At 39.1% G+C, this 19458-nt stretch overlaps 1 protein-coding gene across 1 annotated transcript in view; it reads right to left on the bottom strand.

The window, feature by feature from the left end:
* LOC104492742 (rho GTPase-activating protein 15) overlaps positions 1-19458 on the bottom strand; it is a gene marked incomplete at both ends in the record, with an annotated part of 101565 nt that overhangs the window by 52692 nt on the left and 29415 nt on the right. Inside the window, one exon of the mRNA XM_010135332.1 lies at positions 14539-14637. Coding sequence (XP_010133634.1) covers positions 14539-14637 — 99 coding nt within the window. The remainder of the gene's footprint in view (positions 1-14538; positions 14638-19458) is intronic.

Raw genomic sequence — 19458 nt, 5'->3', positions numbered from 1 at the left:
CCTGCTGAAGATGTGGAAAAATCTCAATTGTGCTACAGAGAATTATACACTTAAAACCTTCCCTCTATTATTTATAACGGCTTATTAATGAAAATGATTACATGAATACATTCACCACCTGATTCATCTTTGTTCACTTTTTAAACCAACAAGGTTTATGCTAAAGGGGAAAAATCCCTACCAAACACAGACCTCAAGTACACACGTCAGCTCGCTGGTCTAAATGGGAGTGCAATTTAAAAGGAAATAACACTGTCTTATTTTATGCAAGACAGTGTAATATCTGAAATTATCAGTGTTTGGAAACGGCCGTTCTCTCTTTGTAAGACGTTAGTATGTCATTTTGTGAATGTTTATTTCTTTTCTTTTTTTGTCTGCTTGTTTGTTTTCTCTTTTAACACCACCTCCTATTTGCTCTCGTTTGCTGCCGTTGCTGCTTCTCACATATGGGTTAACAGGTCCCTTCTGACCAATGCTTAATGTATCTGAAATAAAACAGGAGTTCTGTAGTTCTCTGCTACATAATCAAGTATACTTTTTTTTCCCTGCTTGAGAAAAAAGTTCCTCCAGGAGTATTAGGAATCTTCAAAAGCTGAGTGGTCCTTCACCAGCAACTCTCACGGGGTATAAGCAGCTTAATTACTCCAGAGATCTGCTGCTTCCAATTCTTACCTGCCTGGCGTTGTGGCCACACGACACTACAGTGACTGACAGCAGCAAATTTCAGGTAGAGAGACTTGAGTCATTTGTAAGAACGCCAATAGATGTTAAACACCAGCCCTGAGAGTTTTCCGCTAGGTGCAGCTACCAACAGGCACTTCACCGCCTTCCATCTGTTGCCATTGCAATTATTCGGCGCTACGCAGCGTACGCTGGGCTAGGCTGATTCAAATGTGATGACAATGTGGCTAATGGAGTTTATTTTGGGGAGGATGAGGGCCTGAGTAAAAGTTATCATTTCAGGAGAAGCTGACGATGGAAAAACTCATCCACTGTGTGACACGATCCGAACAGCTGGGGATGTAATGTGGAGGGTGGGGGAGAAGAGAGCCAAGGTATTTTGTATGTTCAAGAAATATATACAACGCTGCCATTTCTTATATCCCAGCTGTGCCTGTAAACTTCTGGAAACACGTAGAGCTCAGCAATAAAGCATACTTGACTGATATTTACTGCAATGTGCGTTATAAGACGTTTTCTGTCACACATTATGTTCTGAAAGAGTTAAGTAACATGGAAAATACGGGCTCGAGATTATATCTGTCATGGATGAAAATACTACAGTTATGCCTCATTGTAAGCCATTCATTGGTTTATGGACCCCAAGCCCTCCAGGGAGTGTCACAACTCCACATGATACTGCTGAGAGCTGTATTTTGCTTTTGGATTTCTGATTTAGCTGAAAGAAGTTTAAAAACACATGTAGCCTGACAACTCCCTATTGGCTATACAACTGAGGAGGGTCAAGAGCATAAACTGTTCCAGCAAAAGCCAGCTGTAACTTATGCTCACTAAACTGGCTGAAGATCTGCCCGTTACAGACAGTAGCATACAAGAAATTTATGCATTTTGCTAAATCCTCCCACTTTGGTTAAACTGTGCTTCATTTGGGGATCCATCATCACCAACATCATGGCTGTGTTTCTTGAGCAAAGTCAGAACACTAAGGGAAATTGCACTTTGGGGGGTCTAACTCTCCTCTTAGGACTATATAGGACTTTCAGTCAGGTCCACTGACATCACTAGGAACTGTGGTTAAAAGCTAAGGGACAGATACAATTCTCCAAACATCCCTGACTCCCAATGCTGATTTTAAAGAGAATTTAGTGCACAGTAGGGACAAATCTTTCCCTGTCTTTCACAATAGCGAGGGATTAAATTAGACCTCAGTAATGTCACCTCCCCGTCCTGACTAGTACCGCTGCTTATTGGACTTCTGTCGGTGGGAAGTGGAAGAACTGTACGTTTGGGCATAAACTTCAGCCAGAACGGGTAAGGAGTTTGCATTTTCTCTGGACTGTGGTGCCTTTGCTTGGCAAAGAGATTTATTTCTTTTTAATGATAGTGACTGGGATAGAGAGTTTAGGATGGAATAACGATATTTAGGGTGGAATTTGAAAATTGCAGTACTGCTTCTTCCAGTATCCCAAGGCTTTTTAGAGGCAGCTGAGGAGTCCAGATAGGCCCAATACTCTTCTCTGTAGCAGATCCATCTTGTACTCGACAGCCTGAAGCTGTGCTCTGGACAAGCTTAGGGGGCTGCAGGTTATCTATCTTGTCTTCAGGAACAGGTCCTACCTACCCCTCTGCAGGCACTTCCTACCGCTGTTGTGCATTGCTGGGCAGCGGATGCTAAGGCAGAGTTTAACTGTTACGGTTCAACAACAGTTAAAGAAATATCAGCGAGGCACTTGTCAGTACTTGTTTCTTTGCACGACACAGAAGGTTGGATCTGTTTCTTACAGTTAGAAATTAGACCAGCTCGGTTCTGGATTTCTAGCAGAAGGAATGTGCAGAACCCTGCTCTAAAAATGGAGTTTGGGCTCTCATGTGCGGCTGCCAACGGTCTTTGCGCCTGCGTATCGCATTGTAGGCATCTATCTTTGTATGTGCTTTTTATCTTTAAGTGGGAGAAAACATTTAAAAGTCAGGTTCTTTAGTCTAAGGCACGCTATCAGACACCTTTGGGTGTTACAGCCCGTGCCTGTGTGGAAAACTCAGAGGCTCTCTTGGCAGATAAGTGTACGTGTGGCTATCTAACACCAACTCACTGAATTCTTCTCGTTGCATATCTAACATATAAATGTGATAACGCAAAGGTGTGTGTGTATGTGTACACGTAGATAAACTTTACTTTAAAAGTGACAGTGTCTGCTGCACATGTTTAAAGCCACAACAATCATTAAGATCATGGGATTCCACCAAATATTCTTCTGTGAGATAAGCTCCAGGCCAAAAAGTGAGCAAATTTTCTTGTTTTTGCAGAAGTCATATTTAGTGTTATGAAACAGTGACATTAAACAGTACAAATGGAAACATTCATTTTAGTGTGACACAAATCTATTGTGTTTAGATACTTTTCTCACTTTTTTTTACCATATTAGCTGCAGGACTCTACAGTTATATATGTTATTCTTCCTCCATTACTGCATTTTCCCACTGCATTTACTGTCCCCCAAAAGTTCAGGTAACTTAAAAGGGTTTTTTCCTGCCTCCACTGAATTGGGTCAAATTCTGAGCCATCACCAAAGCAACACTCAGCAAAAAATGTATCCCAGATATCTACAGAAACCATAAAAATCCCGAACTGGGCTACAAAGAGTGATAAGTACCAAAACGTAGAGGACTAGCGCACACTTCTTTGCTTTGACAGAAGCAACTCCATAGTTTTCATTTTATGGTTTGACATGCATCCCATGATACACTACATTAAAATAACACAAAACTTGTGTGTGAGTTGCTCAGGAGCTCCTGAAAAATGGTTGTTTATGTATAGTTTGAAATGGAACAAATTGCTGTCTACTTTGAAACAGGCAAAAAAATTACCAATAATATAACTGAAACATAACAGAGACATATAAGAAATACAGAAAAATACTGACTGCAGATAAGAAAAGCCCTAGCTGCTGGCAATAAAATGCACTGGATATCAGTTAGCTGTATTTCTGGTGAAGTAAATGGATAAATATGAGTATCGTTTGGTATTTTCATGGAAGATAATTATTTTAATATTTGAAGCTATGGGAAGAATTTTGATTTGAATCGTGGGCTTTGTATCTTAATGCTGACTGTGACATGGAATGATGTAAGGAAGGTAGAAATCCAATCTCACCCCTCGTGCTTGGGTTCACACAGTATTTTTGAAGGCTTGCAAAGGCAAAGTTGGCATACAGCACTTTCCATATCTAATTTCCTTCTTTGGTGAAAATTCCAGTAATTATTACTGACATTTACTATAGAGGCATCCAGGACAGTTGTAAAGTTTCTGACAGAAACCCGTACTGTAATCTGTGCTTTTTGTGTTTTTACTGTATGGCGGATCAGAATACAAAAATGCAACTGAAACAGAGATGATAAATGAAACCATTGTGAACAATTTCTAGTGTGCAAACTCAGCTACTTCTCAAACATCAATACCTCACGTCACTTTGCAAAGTATCTAAAAAGTTTGTGTCTCCGCACAGCGGTGGTAGAAGTGCTCCCGTGCCAAAGGCTCCATCACCAGATCAGTGATGGCTAATTATGACCAGAGAGTGGACACTGCTGCGGGGATGGTCCTACAGGTCAAAGATCAAGGCACTAAAGAAAGTGCTTTGCAAGCTCCTCTGTTTTAGTGGCAAAGTAGGAAAACCTGACTGCCTAAAGAGCACCCTGCCAGCATCTTCCACCTTCCCGCTGGGATTCAAGTCTGGTTTGCAGTTTAGCTGGGCTGGAGAATTGGAATAATTTTGTTCTCAGTGCTTAGAGAGGATGCTCAACTTGTTCAAAGTTAAGTTTACAGGCTAAGGGAAAACAATTTTCATTAGCAGAGGATGTATCTTATCATTCTCCTAAGGTTTATTAAAAATATGTAACACCTGATAATTTAGCACCAAATGAGTGGCTGCTAAATTTCCCCCTCTGTCTCCCTGTCTCACACACTCACAGACATACAAATGGAGGAATGCTTCTCGACTGCCAAATTATGTGCCAGGTTTTGTCCACTTTAATCTCAATCATACGAGTTAGAGAACCATGAAACAAAGTTTCTACCAACTATGCTGACAGATTTTGAGTTCTAGTGGCTCCACAGGGCATCACTACAAGTCCACTAAGAAACTTTTCGTATTAAAGATTTCTGAGCTGATCTGTTTTTCCATTCAACACAAGCAGTATCACCATAAAGAACTCAACACTTGCTAACCGATACCATACACTCATCAAAATTATTTCATTTCTAAGTAAACAAAAAGTTGTGGTACCTCCAACACCATTGTGTGGTTACTGTTGGCACAGGAAAGCCATTTGGTGGCAGCTGCTTTGGTGTGTTGTGTCACATAACACCAAGTTAGTTCAAGACTGACAAATGTAAACATGTGGTTTGAAATACTGGGGTAATTTTTTCCGGGGAAGATGGGGGGAAAAGGCATGGAATAGCCTCTTTCAGTCTTTTGAGGACTTGTTTTATGAGTGAACTTCTCCTTGGTTTGGAGGGGTCGTGGTGAAGAGTCTCGTAGCAATACCTGTAAATGGCCCATAATTTGGGCAACTGAACAAGTTCCTGGTCTTTGTTTTTAAATCCTGAGATAAAATCTAATTTCTGATCCAAATCTATAAAACTTAAGGCCCTGAATCAAAAAAACACTGAAACATTTCCTTAGCTGAATAACCATTGACCACACAATAGATCTACTCAGGTCCTGAAAGAGAAGCCTCTATCGGTTTTGGTGGACAGAGGCTGGTATCAGAAAAGCAGGAAGTACAGAAAGAAATAACCTATATCCATTAAAAAGTAGAATAAATGTGAGAAAGCTGTTTCTAAGAGCAATAACTGCTTCCCGAGAATGTCAATTATTTGAAATGCATCATCTCTGACATGAGATGACATGAGAAAAAAAAAAAAGGTGCATGAAGGAATCATGAAGAACAATCTGGACTGGGCTGGCTGGAGCTTTGTTATGAAACAAAATGGCCACAGTTTGGTCTCATTTACATATATGCCATTTCTCCCAAACCAGGGAACATTGTTTGTCTGCGTGAAGACAAAAAGAAGTTGGTTTGCTATATAACTACATCTGTGATCCGTGAGGATCCTGACTACAATAAAACACTCTGCTGAGCGAATATACAACGGGAGGTCTTTGAGCGACGTGTCAATTCCTTGGGGGGTTTTCACGCAGTAGCCAATTTAGGGACAATTTGGTCACTAGATTGTAAACAATATCGGTTTCATAAATTCAGGGGAGTAAAAAGAGCTAAAAGAAAAATCTTTTTTTAAAGACGTGAAAGCCTCAGCATAAAGCCTCCTTTTCAAGCTGCCCTCTCCCTTTGCCCTCTGCTTTCTGTTGGTACAATTTTGCTCACTTAGGTATCAATCCCATTAGACTGCTATATTATATGGTTAAAACACTGATGTAACACAAGCTGCTACAGCAAATAATTGAAGTAATAAAATACAACTGCAGTTACTTGCTCTCTTGAATCGCGGGCAGAAAAAAGGACGCAGGGTTTTTTTCTAACTGACCCCATAGAGTTGCAAACAGACAGCAAAACTTTTTTTTAATGTGTTTTCTTTTATTGCCATAAAACTTTTTTGGAAAAAAAAATAGTGTAGTTGTAGTAATTAATTATTTTTCCACAGGAAAAGCAATTAGTCTACTTTATGGAATCATGCCTTCATAATTTTCTTTTAAAAAACATGACTTTATTTTTAAGCAACAGGGTTGTTGAAAGAGTCTGAAACGACAACTACCTCTTTTTTTCTCCCCTAAAGGAACTTAATGGACTTAACTTTTTGTATGTGTATGTGTGTGAACATGTCCTCTAGGCCAAGACTCCTTTTGTCAAGTGTTAGCCCAAAGTGTCCTATTAACGGCTGCACTGTCAAGTCTGACCTAACGGGGTTCGCAGTGGAAATACTGCCAGCCCCGTGTCTGTGATGGCATGGGTACCGTACTAGGCATAGCACTGCACATTCCTGGTTTATTTGGGAGGAAAAGAGAGGAATTTTGTGTCTCTCTTTTTATATTTTCATGGCTAGGAGGTGGATAACCTCATGTGTGAGCTTCCCTGAATCTGACTCAGACCAGGGGGTATGTCAGGACCTTCAGTCCTTTGGCACAGAGCAAGCAACAGACAGTCAGCTGGCTTCAAATTTCTCTAGACTTTTTGTTTCAGCATGTACAAATGTCAACGACTTGATTTACAAAGTATATTAACATTATTTTAATATCAAGAAAATGTTATTTCATTCTTTTTTATTTCACAGGTTAAGTGGTTTCGTTTATTTATTAAGCCTATTGAAAAAGATTTTATGGAAAATTCTCAAGACAAAATGCCCTGTTTCCTTCCCCATGTTCACTAATAGATATATTATACAATGCTAGAAAAAGGCAAAAGGCCAAACTCATCTCTGGTGTAATTCCAGTAAAAGCAATAAAATTACACAAGGCATGAATTTGGCCCAGGCATTGTAAATGTTACTCTGGTGCACACTGAGTGTCTGGTTGTTGTTACTGGCAAGGCTTAAAATACAAATCCCCCCTTTTTTTCGTAGAAATGGATACATTTCTCTGGAACAGATTAATCAATGAAACAGGTATCAGGTAACTATGGCAAAGACAGCAAGTGGTTCAAATGCCTGCCTTTCTCATGGCTTTGCCGCCTTCTAACTAGCTTACAGCCTCTGCTTTCAATTTTTTTTTTTAATACGTATTTATGCTCTCTTTTGTGCATTGTCATTGCAAGGCTTTTTTTTTTTATTATTTTTTTTCCCTGCTGTTGTCTCCTTTTCTCTAATTTGTCTTGCATGCCCTTCCGTGATGTTTCCTGTTGACACTTCTTGATATTTTTTCTAACTCAGAATGTGGCTTTCGAGCAGACACAGAGGCCCCAGAGTGAATACCCGTCAGAGCCAATTCTGACTTGGACCTTGCACAATGCTATTAACTGGCTCTTACTCTAAGAAAGGTGGCTATAGCGGGATTGCCTGAGCCTGAAGACAGAAACGGTTGAGGAAATCTTGCCAATATATTTGCACTACATTCAACCACTCTTAATTTCTACTCAAAAGGATAATTTAAAAAAAAAATTAAAATCGCAAACTTGTAAGGGCCTTTCTCAGAACTTGGTTGTTTTACGATGCATTCATCTGTACTTTAAAGTTTATGCTATTTGGCCACTTTAAAGTAAACATAGTTCAATGCCCTCAGAAACAGTTTTCTTCAGCCCACTAGAATTCCCTGGAAAAAGGCTTTATCTGCTGAACTGCTGGATATTTTCTTGTCTGTGTAATATTTCTTCCTACCAGTTTGTTTTGTTTCCTTTTTTTTTTTTTTTTTAAATTCAGTGCATATAAAAGTTGGGAGCAGAAGCCTCCTTGGAACAAGATAGAATCATAAAAGACGTCAGGAATCTCATCACAAGCTAAACAGTACAAATTGCACATTCTTCATGGAAGTATTAGCTTTTAGTGCGTGCCTGGATCCAAGCATAATAGATTATCCCAAAGTGGGAAAGAATGAACAGCACAAAATTAGCAGAACTGGGAGCTCAGATCATTTGGTGGAGCAATATGATCTCTGTACTTTCAGGGTACTGAATTCTAAAGCCACGGGAAACAGTATGTAAAATTATATCAGAGTAAGCAAGGAAGCATGCATAGGCCTGGGAGAAGGGGAAAAAAAAAAGTTTGGAAAATAACTTTCCAGCATAAAATAAGTACAGAAAATCAATGAATGAGCTTGTAGGAAACAAACTGCTATTCATGAACTATTTCTTGCTCTGAGGATAGGAATATGTGAAAAGATACAACAGAGAAAAAACACAAATAAAACACATTTCAGTGGTTGTTTGGGGGCCAAGTGCTGTTGGAGAATAATCCTGCACTCAGACAGAAATATAAAACTGCTCAGGATAGGTCGGTCTCCCGAGGTTTCCCTTCTCAACAAAACCTTGCCAGGACAAATCCTTTACGCCACCAGCTGATGGGTTTGGTCTAATCGTGCTGGGAAGTAGCCCAGGAACACTGTACATTTCATGGAAGCTCGAAGATGGTGGTGAGCACGCTCTGGCAAAACTACCCTGTACTTTCTGCCTTCTTCAGGTCCTCAGGAATGGGAATGAAATATTTTTGAGAACCAAATACATTTTTTTAACAAAAAATTCTTTAAATACACCCTGGAGGAGCAAGTTGCTGAACCCGAATCTGATTAATCTGGAGTCTTACAGCACATGCAGGGATATAAGCTGCTAGAGGTTGTACGTAGAGGCTATTGATACGTGTCTGGGCTGCACTGGCCTCGTGTCTTCGGCCATCCTCGCTGTGCTCCTATAATCTCCTAATTACACCATACCAAAGATAGTGAGCCCAGTATGGGAGTCATCAGCTTTAGGACATGCTTGGGATTTTTTTTTTTTCAGTCCTTCTGCAGCGTTTTCTTCCTTTAGAAACTGAGATAGCATTAAAGTGTTTTAAAAAGTCTTTTTTTCCCTAGCTGTATAAATATATTCACAATGCTTTACAGTTTAAAAACTCATTTCCTCTTTGCTTAACTCCTTGAGATAAGTGAACTCTCCTCTATGTAAACTTTCTACCAGAATACTGACTACCTTCTAAGCAGTATATGATTTAGAAGGTAATGAAATATCACTTTCTTTTTTCTTTCTTTTTTTTTTTTTTATGAATAGGTTTTAAAGTGCTTTTAGCTGCACTGTAGCTTTTAGATTAAGAGATAAAACTGATGAAAAGGACACAACCTTCTGTCGCAGGGCAGCATGGCATTTGGGAGGTGAGGGAGTTTAAAATACCATTTTAATCTTCATTTCTCTTACTTGGGATGACTGTATGTCTTTACTACATCCCACAAGGTACTTTATCCTTGCCCATAAAGACATTTTCTTCCTTAAACACTGTGGTAGGAGACACTGTGTGTGCATGTCTGCAATGATATTATGTATAATCGAATCGCAGCTACAGGTATTAAAGCCAAACTGGGTCTGGATTTTAGGTGCTTTGGGGTGTTGAGCTTCGAACACCTTTGAGAAATCTGATTTTCAGAGAGCAAGCGCTTAAAAACCACTCAAACCCACTTCTTAAAATTGCACACCCAGCCTTTCAGTGCCCGATGGTCATTCTGAAGCCTCGTAGTGTTCCTGCTCCTACCCCAGCACAGCCCCCCCACCACCAAGAGCCCTACGCTCAGAGATTTTTTTGTCTCTGCTCTTATTTAATACGATTTGTTCACTGGGGCTCAGAGCAATGAAACCCCGTAAATAATACGTTGGACAAACAGAGAAGATAACAAAAGGAAATAGTTAAGGTACTATAATAATTTTAGCCATTCTTTTTTCAGGTCACTATAATCTGCCCAAAGATAACTAATTGTTCAAAGTAAACATTCCACTCTGACCACAAAAGGAATCCATTACACAAACATATAATTCACAGTCATTTTTAGTGGGTTGTAAACAGTTTGGAATGAGCATAAAATGGGACAAAAATCAAAGTGAGCATTTAGAAATGAAAAAGTGTTTGCTACAAAAGGTCAGTCCCTTTACTTGGCAAACTATGTAGAAAAGCCTGGGAAAATGTTGAACACACAAGCAGTAAGGGAATTTTAAAGCCAACAACCTCCCTGTTTCTTTAAACAGACATCGGAACCTATAACTGGATCCTGTCAAACAAACGACAGCAAAAAAACATAACAGCTGCTAAGAAGTAAAGTTGAAAGATAAAGTTTTCTAAGCTAAGAACCTTCTCAGAAGTGGACTAAAGGTCTTTCTTAAATCTTTAAGCAAGGTTATGGATCCCAGGGTGGCTTTTAGGCACTGAATCAAATATGTAATTTTGTGTATCATTCCTGTCAGAGCATCCTGTGCTCCAAGAAAAGCAACAGAAAACAATGTCTGCAATGTCCAGTTCAGAATGGAAACGGTACCTGCAGTCATCGACTTTGCTGCCTGCAGCGTCGTTTTTCAAGTCATTCAGGCTGATTGGAGGACACTAACTTGGATTTGGGAACGGAGGGAGAAAACGAAGGATGTTTCAAAAAAGAGATGAAAGTTAAATTATATTTCCCTGGAGCATTAGTACTGTATTTCTTTACAAAACCTAAACTGCACTGGATACCCTCGACAGGTTTAGGATACTGACTGCTCGGGGGGTTCATTTACTCTGTCATTAGACACACAGACAAATGATCCTCCCTGGAAAAGAGTTTAGTATCAGGTTGTTTTCACACGATAAAACATTACTATGAGAAGTACTGCATGGCATTTTGTTTAGGTACAATGCAGACTGATACTTTTATTTTGTTTTTAATGCGTTCTACTCATGCCTTTCACATATTTCAAAAACAAAAAAAGAGAAAAAAAGCAAAACAACCCAGCCAGGACTTTTAAAGGGTCATGGATAGCAAAACAAATAGGTGACTCCAGAAAATGACTGGAAATAATATCTGGCCTAGAAACACCAAAAATCTTGCAATGGGCCCCACCCTTGGCAGGAGTGCGCGGCATGTGAGTTAGAGTACGCTGGGAGGATTGTCCCAGGCTTTTCTTGCTGCACCGCTCAGCTCAGGGTTGGGGCTGTCTGTCAGATGCTTTCTGGGCACAGGAGAAAGTGCGGAACACAGATTGAAAAAGTCAGGGCAACAAATAGCCCCAGAAAAGCCTGAGGTACCTCCAAAGAAGAGTCTATGGGGAAAACTAGGAATACACCATCCCATCAAAAAATTTCCCTCCAAGTCTCTCAGAAAGCAGAAAGTAAAGAAACACTAGAAATCTTTGAATAAATGCTGTGTTTCTGCGATTTGATCATTGCATGAATTATTTTCTTATCCGCAGTGGGTCATACCACGTACGTGGGAGTTGTTTCTATTTAGGATATTGCGTTAGACACCAAGGTGGCAATGCTCTTTGCCTGGGTACCATTGACTTCAGTGGCCCAGCTCTGTGTAGCTAAATACTCAGGACAAGAAGTTCATCAAAAATTATGAATGAATAAATAAGGCAGAAAGATTAAAGAAAAAAAGATGGGCTTGCTTGGGTAAAATAAAAAAGAAATTAAATGTGACAATTGTTCTGCAAGTTCACAAGACGGGGCACATTTTTATTGACTCTCCCCATTAAACTCTACTACCAGCTCTGCCGTGTGGCTGAGTAAATGTGTTTCAATGACTACAAACAGCAGAAGAAGCTGAAGAAATGGAATTCGCTCTTGAACAAGTCAATCCTTGTCGGATAGATTGATACGAAGTATGGTGTGAGAATTTTTAGACCAAACCTGACCAAGCACCTCCGTCCTGAAATAGTGAACAAGCAAACGGCAGCGTAGGGGATAAATGACCAAAATCTGATCTAAGCTGTAGCAAAATAATTTAAGAATAATTCCTGTGATTTCAATGTAGATATTAATTTAAAAATAGCGTAACTCAACAGGAAATCTTGCCAACAGTTAATGACACCCGTTACATTTCTAATCTGTGGGAGAATAGTACTACACTTGGCTATTGAATGTAACCTCATCTACACAGGAGAATGTACTAATTAATACGGTTTGTTCAGATCACTGCTAGACTTTCTTTCCGCACGGTGATAGTATTTTAAAAAGCAGAAAAACAAATAGAAAGTCAATAGGTAAATAATAATTAAAACCATAAGCTGAGAAATAAGAATGTGACAGATCGGCAAAGTATGAAGGTTTTTTAAGACATCTAGGGTTAGTCTCCTAAGGTCTTTTTTCCTTATAATCCTTTATCTTAAACAAAGCACGCAAATAACATTCTTGGTACAGTTACAGTGTGTAGACGATGTATTTTCTAAATAGGAAAAAAAGCTCTCCTACAACAGCCGATGTGCCAGCTGTAGGGAGTATCTAGGCCATCTTACTAAGACTAGGAAAGTAAACATACAGTTTTCATTAAATGTGCCTTTCCCATAATTGGTACATAAGTATTTCCCATGACTCTGCAGTTGAGTGTCTTGGCTGGAGGCATATCTGGCCATTAAGAGAAGGGCTTCAGATCTGTTGAGTCTCAGCCATGCCGGGAGACTTGGCACCTCCACATACTGCTTCCTAATACCAACCCCGGCATAAAATGTCATCAGAAGCTTGCATAAACATTGGACTTAGCTTCACATAAATTACTGCTGTCCTGAGATAGTTTATGCCAGAACTTAGTAAAAACAACACTTTGAGTAAATAGAATGTGAGTAAATGCATCTTAATCCAAGAAAATGATAATAGAAAAACGGTCTATCAAATAGAAACTCATAAATACAGTGATAAAATGGAATTTTTATCTCCTGCCGTATCATTAGCTTTTTATTTACTAAAAGGGGCAGACTTCTCTAAGGCACAGCAAGCTTGAAGGAAACACAAGAACAGTAATGCAGTACTAGGAAGGACGAACTTCTTTGAAGAAACAGTGGTATTTTCATTTTCTTCTGTGAAAATTTCTCTGATAATCACACAGACAACAAACATCTAATCACGTTTCTTGGACTTTTCTATTACAGCTCAGCAGTGCAGAGACCTCTGGTCTCACTTCTGCTGGAGGAGTGGTCAGACACCACAAAACATCTATGAAATATCTAGTAAATCTTTTGGAGAACCTGCGCTAAGGTCAAAACCAAACAGTCAGACATGTTCTGCATGGCGTGGCATTTCTATAATCTAATCTCTGCCTTTCCTTTTCATGTTGTGAATTTCTCCTCACAATTCCTCCTCTATTAATAGTCCCTTCACACTTTTCTCCCCTCTCTTTGTCTCTTTCTTTATCCAGCCTCCAGCCTGCCTCCAAAAAACCAATGCTACTATCTCCCCCTACCGAACGAGCTCCAGTTTGTTAGGCTCTGACTTCCTGCCAATCATTCTGGGAATAATAATATCCCAGTGCTCTCTTTGCTGGATAATTAAAGCATGAATTTCCCAGAGTCTGAAACTCCAGGGTAGTTTTATTGCACCTTTCACTATAAAACCAGGTAACAAAAATGGAATTAAAATAGCTTTTTCCTTTGTGGTTAACGGTCTAAGTACCTTTTTATTTTTCATTGGTTCTTTTGTTCTGAGATTCCAATACATGGCAGTGACAATGGGTTCACCCAGCCTTATTCTGAAAATAAATTTTCTATCTTTTGCAAGATATATGTTTCCCCAGATCCCTGGAACAAGTTGTAAACTTGTAACAGATGGTGATGAAGCCTCACATTTTTATACAATACATTTTAAGATTCTGCATCTACCGCATGTACCTTCCAAAGAAAATGACCTTCGATGAGAGAAGATACACTTTGCAGAAAGGAAGGCAGGCAACGGTGTTAAGTACGTCTTTTTTATACTATGAAAATCCTTATTATTCACAACTTTTAATGAGGATGAATACTCATTCCAATTTTCTTAAGATATCATAGCTTTTTAAAAAGACTGTAAAAATCAGACACCTGCAGGCATTAAAAAGAAAAAAAAAATGGTCACCCTAGAATAACACTTATTTTGGTTGAATACAGTTCCGGACTTAGGAAAAAGTACTGGCATTACACTCACCAGAGACTTCGGAATGAAAGTCACTGACATCTTATTGATGTTTAACATTTGCTTACCCCGAGAAAGATGAAAACAACATGTCAAACAAAGTATAAGGAAGATTCAGCATGGATGGGTTCTATTAGTGCCTTAGCACATAAAAAAAAATGAAGATACAGCATGTGCCATAGCTGAGTTCATAACTATATTATAAATTGAACTGCCTGCCCTGGCATTTTGAGCAGAATTACAAGGTTAAAGTTTTGATTACTAACAGAGAATAAAAAAATAGTGTTAAATATTAAGGTACTCACCTCTTTTTTCAACAGCTTTTATACACAATCTTACAAACTGGGGGACTGTAGATTTCTCGTGCTCACAAACCAAGTGCAAGTGGGATCCAAAAATTTGATCTACATTTGGATAAACAAAGAGGAAAATAATTTAGGAAAGTAGTGGTGGTATTTTTCTCTCTTATGAGCTTGCATATTAATTAAAAACTCAGCTATCAAAGACAGACAGACAATGTTGGAAACAATTCTCTTTTGAGTCCTAGTGGTCATTAGCTTCTGCCCCAGAACCAAATCTCACTACACGCTGCCTGTAGCACTTGGATACTTCTCTCTGGGTTGATGCCATTTACACCTTGACCTTTCTAAGGCTCAGAGGTCTCTGGAGTTTGCTTGGACGCACCATCAAAAAGAGAAGGCCATTCAGGAGCTACAGCTCCATATCATGTTGAATCAAAATCCTACGTGATAGCAACTGTTGGGCCAATCTTGAAATCCATGGTGTTGGGTAGCCTACTTCTTTCACGCATACAGATTTTCACTCTTGACATAGGGGTGCGAGGGTGTCATTTCTTTGCATCGTTAGGACTTAGCACAACTTCATCTCATCTTCGGAAGAGGGGTTTTTTTTAATCCTCAAATTACCTGTTTAACAAATAGAAAGGTACTAGATGTCTTTTGATGAGGATTGCATCTTACACCAAGCTTAACATGTGATCTGTTTTCTTTGATGAATTAATCATGTAACTAGATAATCTTACTTTTAAGTTTTTATGATTTTAAAGTTTAAGTTTAAATTTTGAATGTTGATCTTAAAACATAATCGTGTAACTCCTCAGATTACTAATTAGCTTACTCCACCTCATTTCCACGCTATACGTTTGAGAAATTAGAAGAGAGAAATCAGTAATGGGGACGTTGTCAGCTAGAATCAAAATGAATCAAATAGATGAGAGAAACAACTCAATAGGAGCCAGTTAAATGCTCAAATAATAGGAGCATACTATCATCATTTAGCCAAAGAGACAATCTGCATATGGCATTTCAACAGAGTACTACACACTGGAAATTGGTGTAGAGGCTTTCAAAAATTTTGTGTAGGTAGCTGAAGGGTGCAAAGCAAACCCAGCACGCACTGCTCACTTGCAGAACAGCAGGAGCTCCTGCTGTCCTCTACAGCTCCTGTGGAACTGGGCATTTCCCCATAGTCAGTCCCACCATCTTCCACCATAATCAGTTTGAGTGCTTCTTCCTCCAAGTAGAGCACCTATTTCTCACTAACAGGCAAAAAACTATTTGTTTATTTTCTACTTTGTGAAAAGCTTTGATTTCCTGTCATTAATCTCTACTACGCTTAGATTTCAAGAGCAACTCAATTGCCTTTTCTTTCCAAATACCCCAGAGTAGTAAACAAGGTGAGATGCATGGGACGCTTTGGACTTGATTTGCATCAGGGAAGTTTATTCCAGCACCTCCCAATGCATGTGATCTGCATTCTGGTAGAGTACATCAAAGCCTGAATTTAAGTTAGTCGGAGTTTTGGTTGCAGAAGGGATGGAGGACCGGGTTCACAGAACTCCACTGAAGAAGGTTGTGTGCATGTGTGGCGTTAAGCATTAGCGAACAGTCTGTTACATGTTTTGGGGTTATGTTTCTGACAAAGCACAGTCTGGTTACATTTTCTTCATAAAACATTTATAGCTGCCATCAGTGGTAATTATATATACAGAGATTTATGATTAAAATGTACTAGCACTTCCTCTTTTGACATCTTAATTGTTTTTTTTTAAATTTTAGCAAAGACCTGTCAAATTCTTTGCATAATATGGAATGGTCTACACTGTAAATTATGTTAAAAAGAAGTAAAAATGTATCTTGTTTGGTGGACAAAGACACTTGTAAACAATTTCAGAAATAAAACAGGCAAAGTACTGCACTCTGTTTAGATGATGATACATGAAAAACGGAAACAAAATTAATTCATGGGTGTTCAGCATCTTCTCTTTCCTATTATAAACACTTTATAACCCACTCCCAGGATTGTTTTGTGGTTACTGTATGAATGTAAAATACTTGGTGTTCCTGGAGGAGATTTGAAGGCTAGAAACTCTCATGCCATTCTCACTGAGTCCATTACCTCTTTTCTGGGTGCAGATCCTGTATCTTCAGCAAAATGTTTAACCACCTTTTATATACCTTTCAGGATACAGATCTAGTCACGTTCTGTATCGTGCAGTTTAGCTTTAAAACACCTCTTCTTTAGAAGATAGGCACTCAGGATCTTTGTCTTTAATGGAAGCAGCAGCAAATCAACTTTAATAGCTGCCGGGCATCAAAAGAGACTACGGTAAAGCAACGACACGCGATTGCTTTGGGATTTTTTCCCCCTCTTCTAGAAATTCATGAGTATTTGTAAGTACATGATCTCATGAGTCATCCAAATACCCTGAATTCTGGGTACTCCTGAACCGCAAACTCCACGACTCTCCCTAGTCAATTGATTTTTTTGCTGTATCTGTTTCTGCACGCAAACATGGGAATGGTGGTAGTTTCACTGCCATGTTTACACTCTGCGATGCCACAGGGACAGTTGAGGAAAACTCAGTTCAGATTTGTTTGTGCAGTATTTTGAAAACAAGGAATGGCAAATTACTAGTTTTGTAAACTAGATTTAGGTGTAACTGAGATTAAAATACTATTTTCTTATTATTTTATATGTTTGCATATATATTTTAAAACTAGTTTAAGGGGAAACTATCCAGGACATTTTTTTTCCCCAAAATATAACAACTGCTTCCCAAAAGCAAAAAAGCTTTTGTTTGATTTATTTGTGATAAGGCCATTCAAAACTTCTTTTTTTATGACTTGGAGAAAAAACAAAAAAAAGAGTACACAACACTCCTAACCTCCTGTTATGACAGTTTATGTTTCCTATCCAGCTTATTTAACTCAAATGCCTGGGAAATAGACACAATTACCACCTTATGGAATGCTACTTAACTTTAAATGCTCCCCTCTGAATAGAAATCCACTTTATCTTCTCAGACTTATTCCAGTTTCTCAGGAATTATTTCCTCTATAGGCTCCTGAAGTGCTCTTGTTTCATCATTTAAAAATTTCAGCTAACAATTGTTCAGAAATATCTTTTATTAGAACAAAGGCAATTCCCATACAGCGGATTCTGTTCACAAGAGCTCGTACAAAGGAGCTGCATACTATGCCCATATACAGCTTTAATCATTCACTCTTTCAGCTGTTATCAATTTAAAACCAATGAAACTCCCACACTGAGTCCATTTGAGCAGTCAATTTTAATATCTTGGGGCATCTGTAGTTATTCTGAATTGGCTGCAAAAGCAGAACTAACAAGTTAAGCTCTAACCATAAGTCTACATCAGGCTGGTAAACCATGCATCAAACACAGACAGTTAGTCAATACTGTAGTATGAAAAACCAACAAGCATTTTTAAGAAGAGCAATATATTCATAATATGTTTGGTGGTATGGTTTACATTACACCTCCCTGCTCTCCGCGCAGTCAACTTTCGGTTTAGGATGGGGGCGGGGGGTGACAGCTTTGCACTGGATATAAAATGAGGCACCAGAAGATGAGGGGACGGGCATTTGCAAGTTGTAGAACATAAAATGATGATTACAGCTGCAATGAATTGTTCATTCTGGTGAGCTTCAAGTCTTCCCTGAGCCTGACAGAGCCACTTTTTTTTTTTTTGAGTAGCTCTTGCAAGCTGCAGCAAAGCCACTGATTCCGAGCTGCAGAAATCTAGCCTATGGGAGAAAATACTTCTGGAAAAGAAACAATTAAAACAAAATCACTAAAGCCACATCCTCACTGAGAATGTCTTTGTTTAACTGGGTTTGGTGTACATGGATGAGATGTGGCCATGCTTGGAAGGAACTCATACTTCAGTGATTTTTGAAAAAAAAAAAACAAAAAAAACCAAAAAACCAAAACCAGGGAAGGGCACGGCCAATACGCCCATTTCTCGGGGAGAGGCTCAAATTCTGACACGGGAGGAGAAGGTATTATGGTACAATGCCCAAGGTTTTAGAAATGTGAATGATATCTATGTAATCCAGTGCCTTCCAGGAGCAGAGTTACCCCTGCAATATCTAGGTTTAAAGTGCTGGGCTACCAGAGTCTTCTATCAACATCTAAGTTGTTTGTTTTCTTTTCATCTGTTTGAACATTGGGAGGGAAAGGGGGTAAAGAGAACAAAAAGGCACAATAAAAGAGGAATGTATGGAGAGAGGGACAGAACAGGAGGCACCATAGCGGTGAATTTTTTGGAGGGGGAAGGGATGTGGTTGGAAAGGGCCATATTCTGAAAGGCGCTGTCTTCTAGGTGCTCAGTCTAGAGTCAGACATATTAAGTCAGACATTAAAATGACACTGATCCCAGACTGGGCTCCAGATAGTGCCACAATGCTTTTACAGTAAGTGGGCCAGGTCCTCAGCTGACTGAAGTCAGCGAGGTTGTCAATGGAGCTCCTCTGATTTATTGTCGCTGGGAACCTCGCCAGTCCTTTTAACTTGGAGATTTACTATATATCGTTGATCTGTGGCGGTCATCAATTAAAAAAAAAATTACATTTGTGAACGGTTACTAATAAGTGGCATATGAGCTACCAGATTTGTTTCACATTCTCAGAAGAAGGGGGTAAAAAAAAGAGTACTGCAGACACTAGACTTCCTTCTTAAAAGAAATGATCACGTTTTATTGGAGACAAGAGCTCATCTGAATTCAAAGAGAGTAAGTCTGCTGCGCTCCTCAAAACTGGTCTCCCAAAATGAGATACGTTACAATTCTCTGAATTACTTCTGACCATCACGTCAAGCAAAAAAGTAATTACTTTGTCCAGTGCTGGGTCACCCATATGATTTGGCAAACGTACTTCCAAATGCCCATGTAGTGGTCAAAGAAA

The sequence above is a fragment of the Buceros rhinoceros genome, unplaced genomic scaffold (genome assembly GCF_000710305.1).
Source record: "Buceros rhinoceros silvestris isolate BGI_N320 unplaced genomic scaffold, ASM71030v1 scaffold334, whole genome shotgun sequence".
NCBI classification, from domain to species: Eukaryota; Metazoa; Chordata; class Aves; order Bucerotiformes; family Bucerotidae; genus Buceros; species Buceros rhinoceros.
The sequence above is the reverse complement of the archived record's forward strand: the minus strand, read 5'-3'. Positions and strand labels throughout refer to the sequence as shown.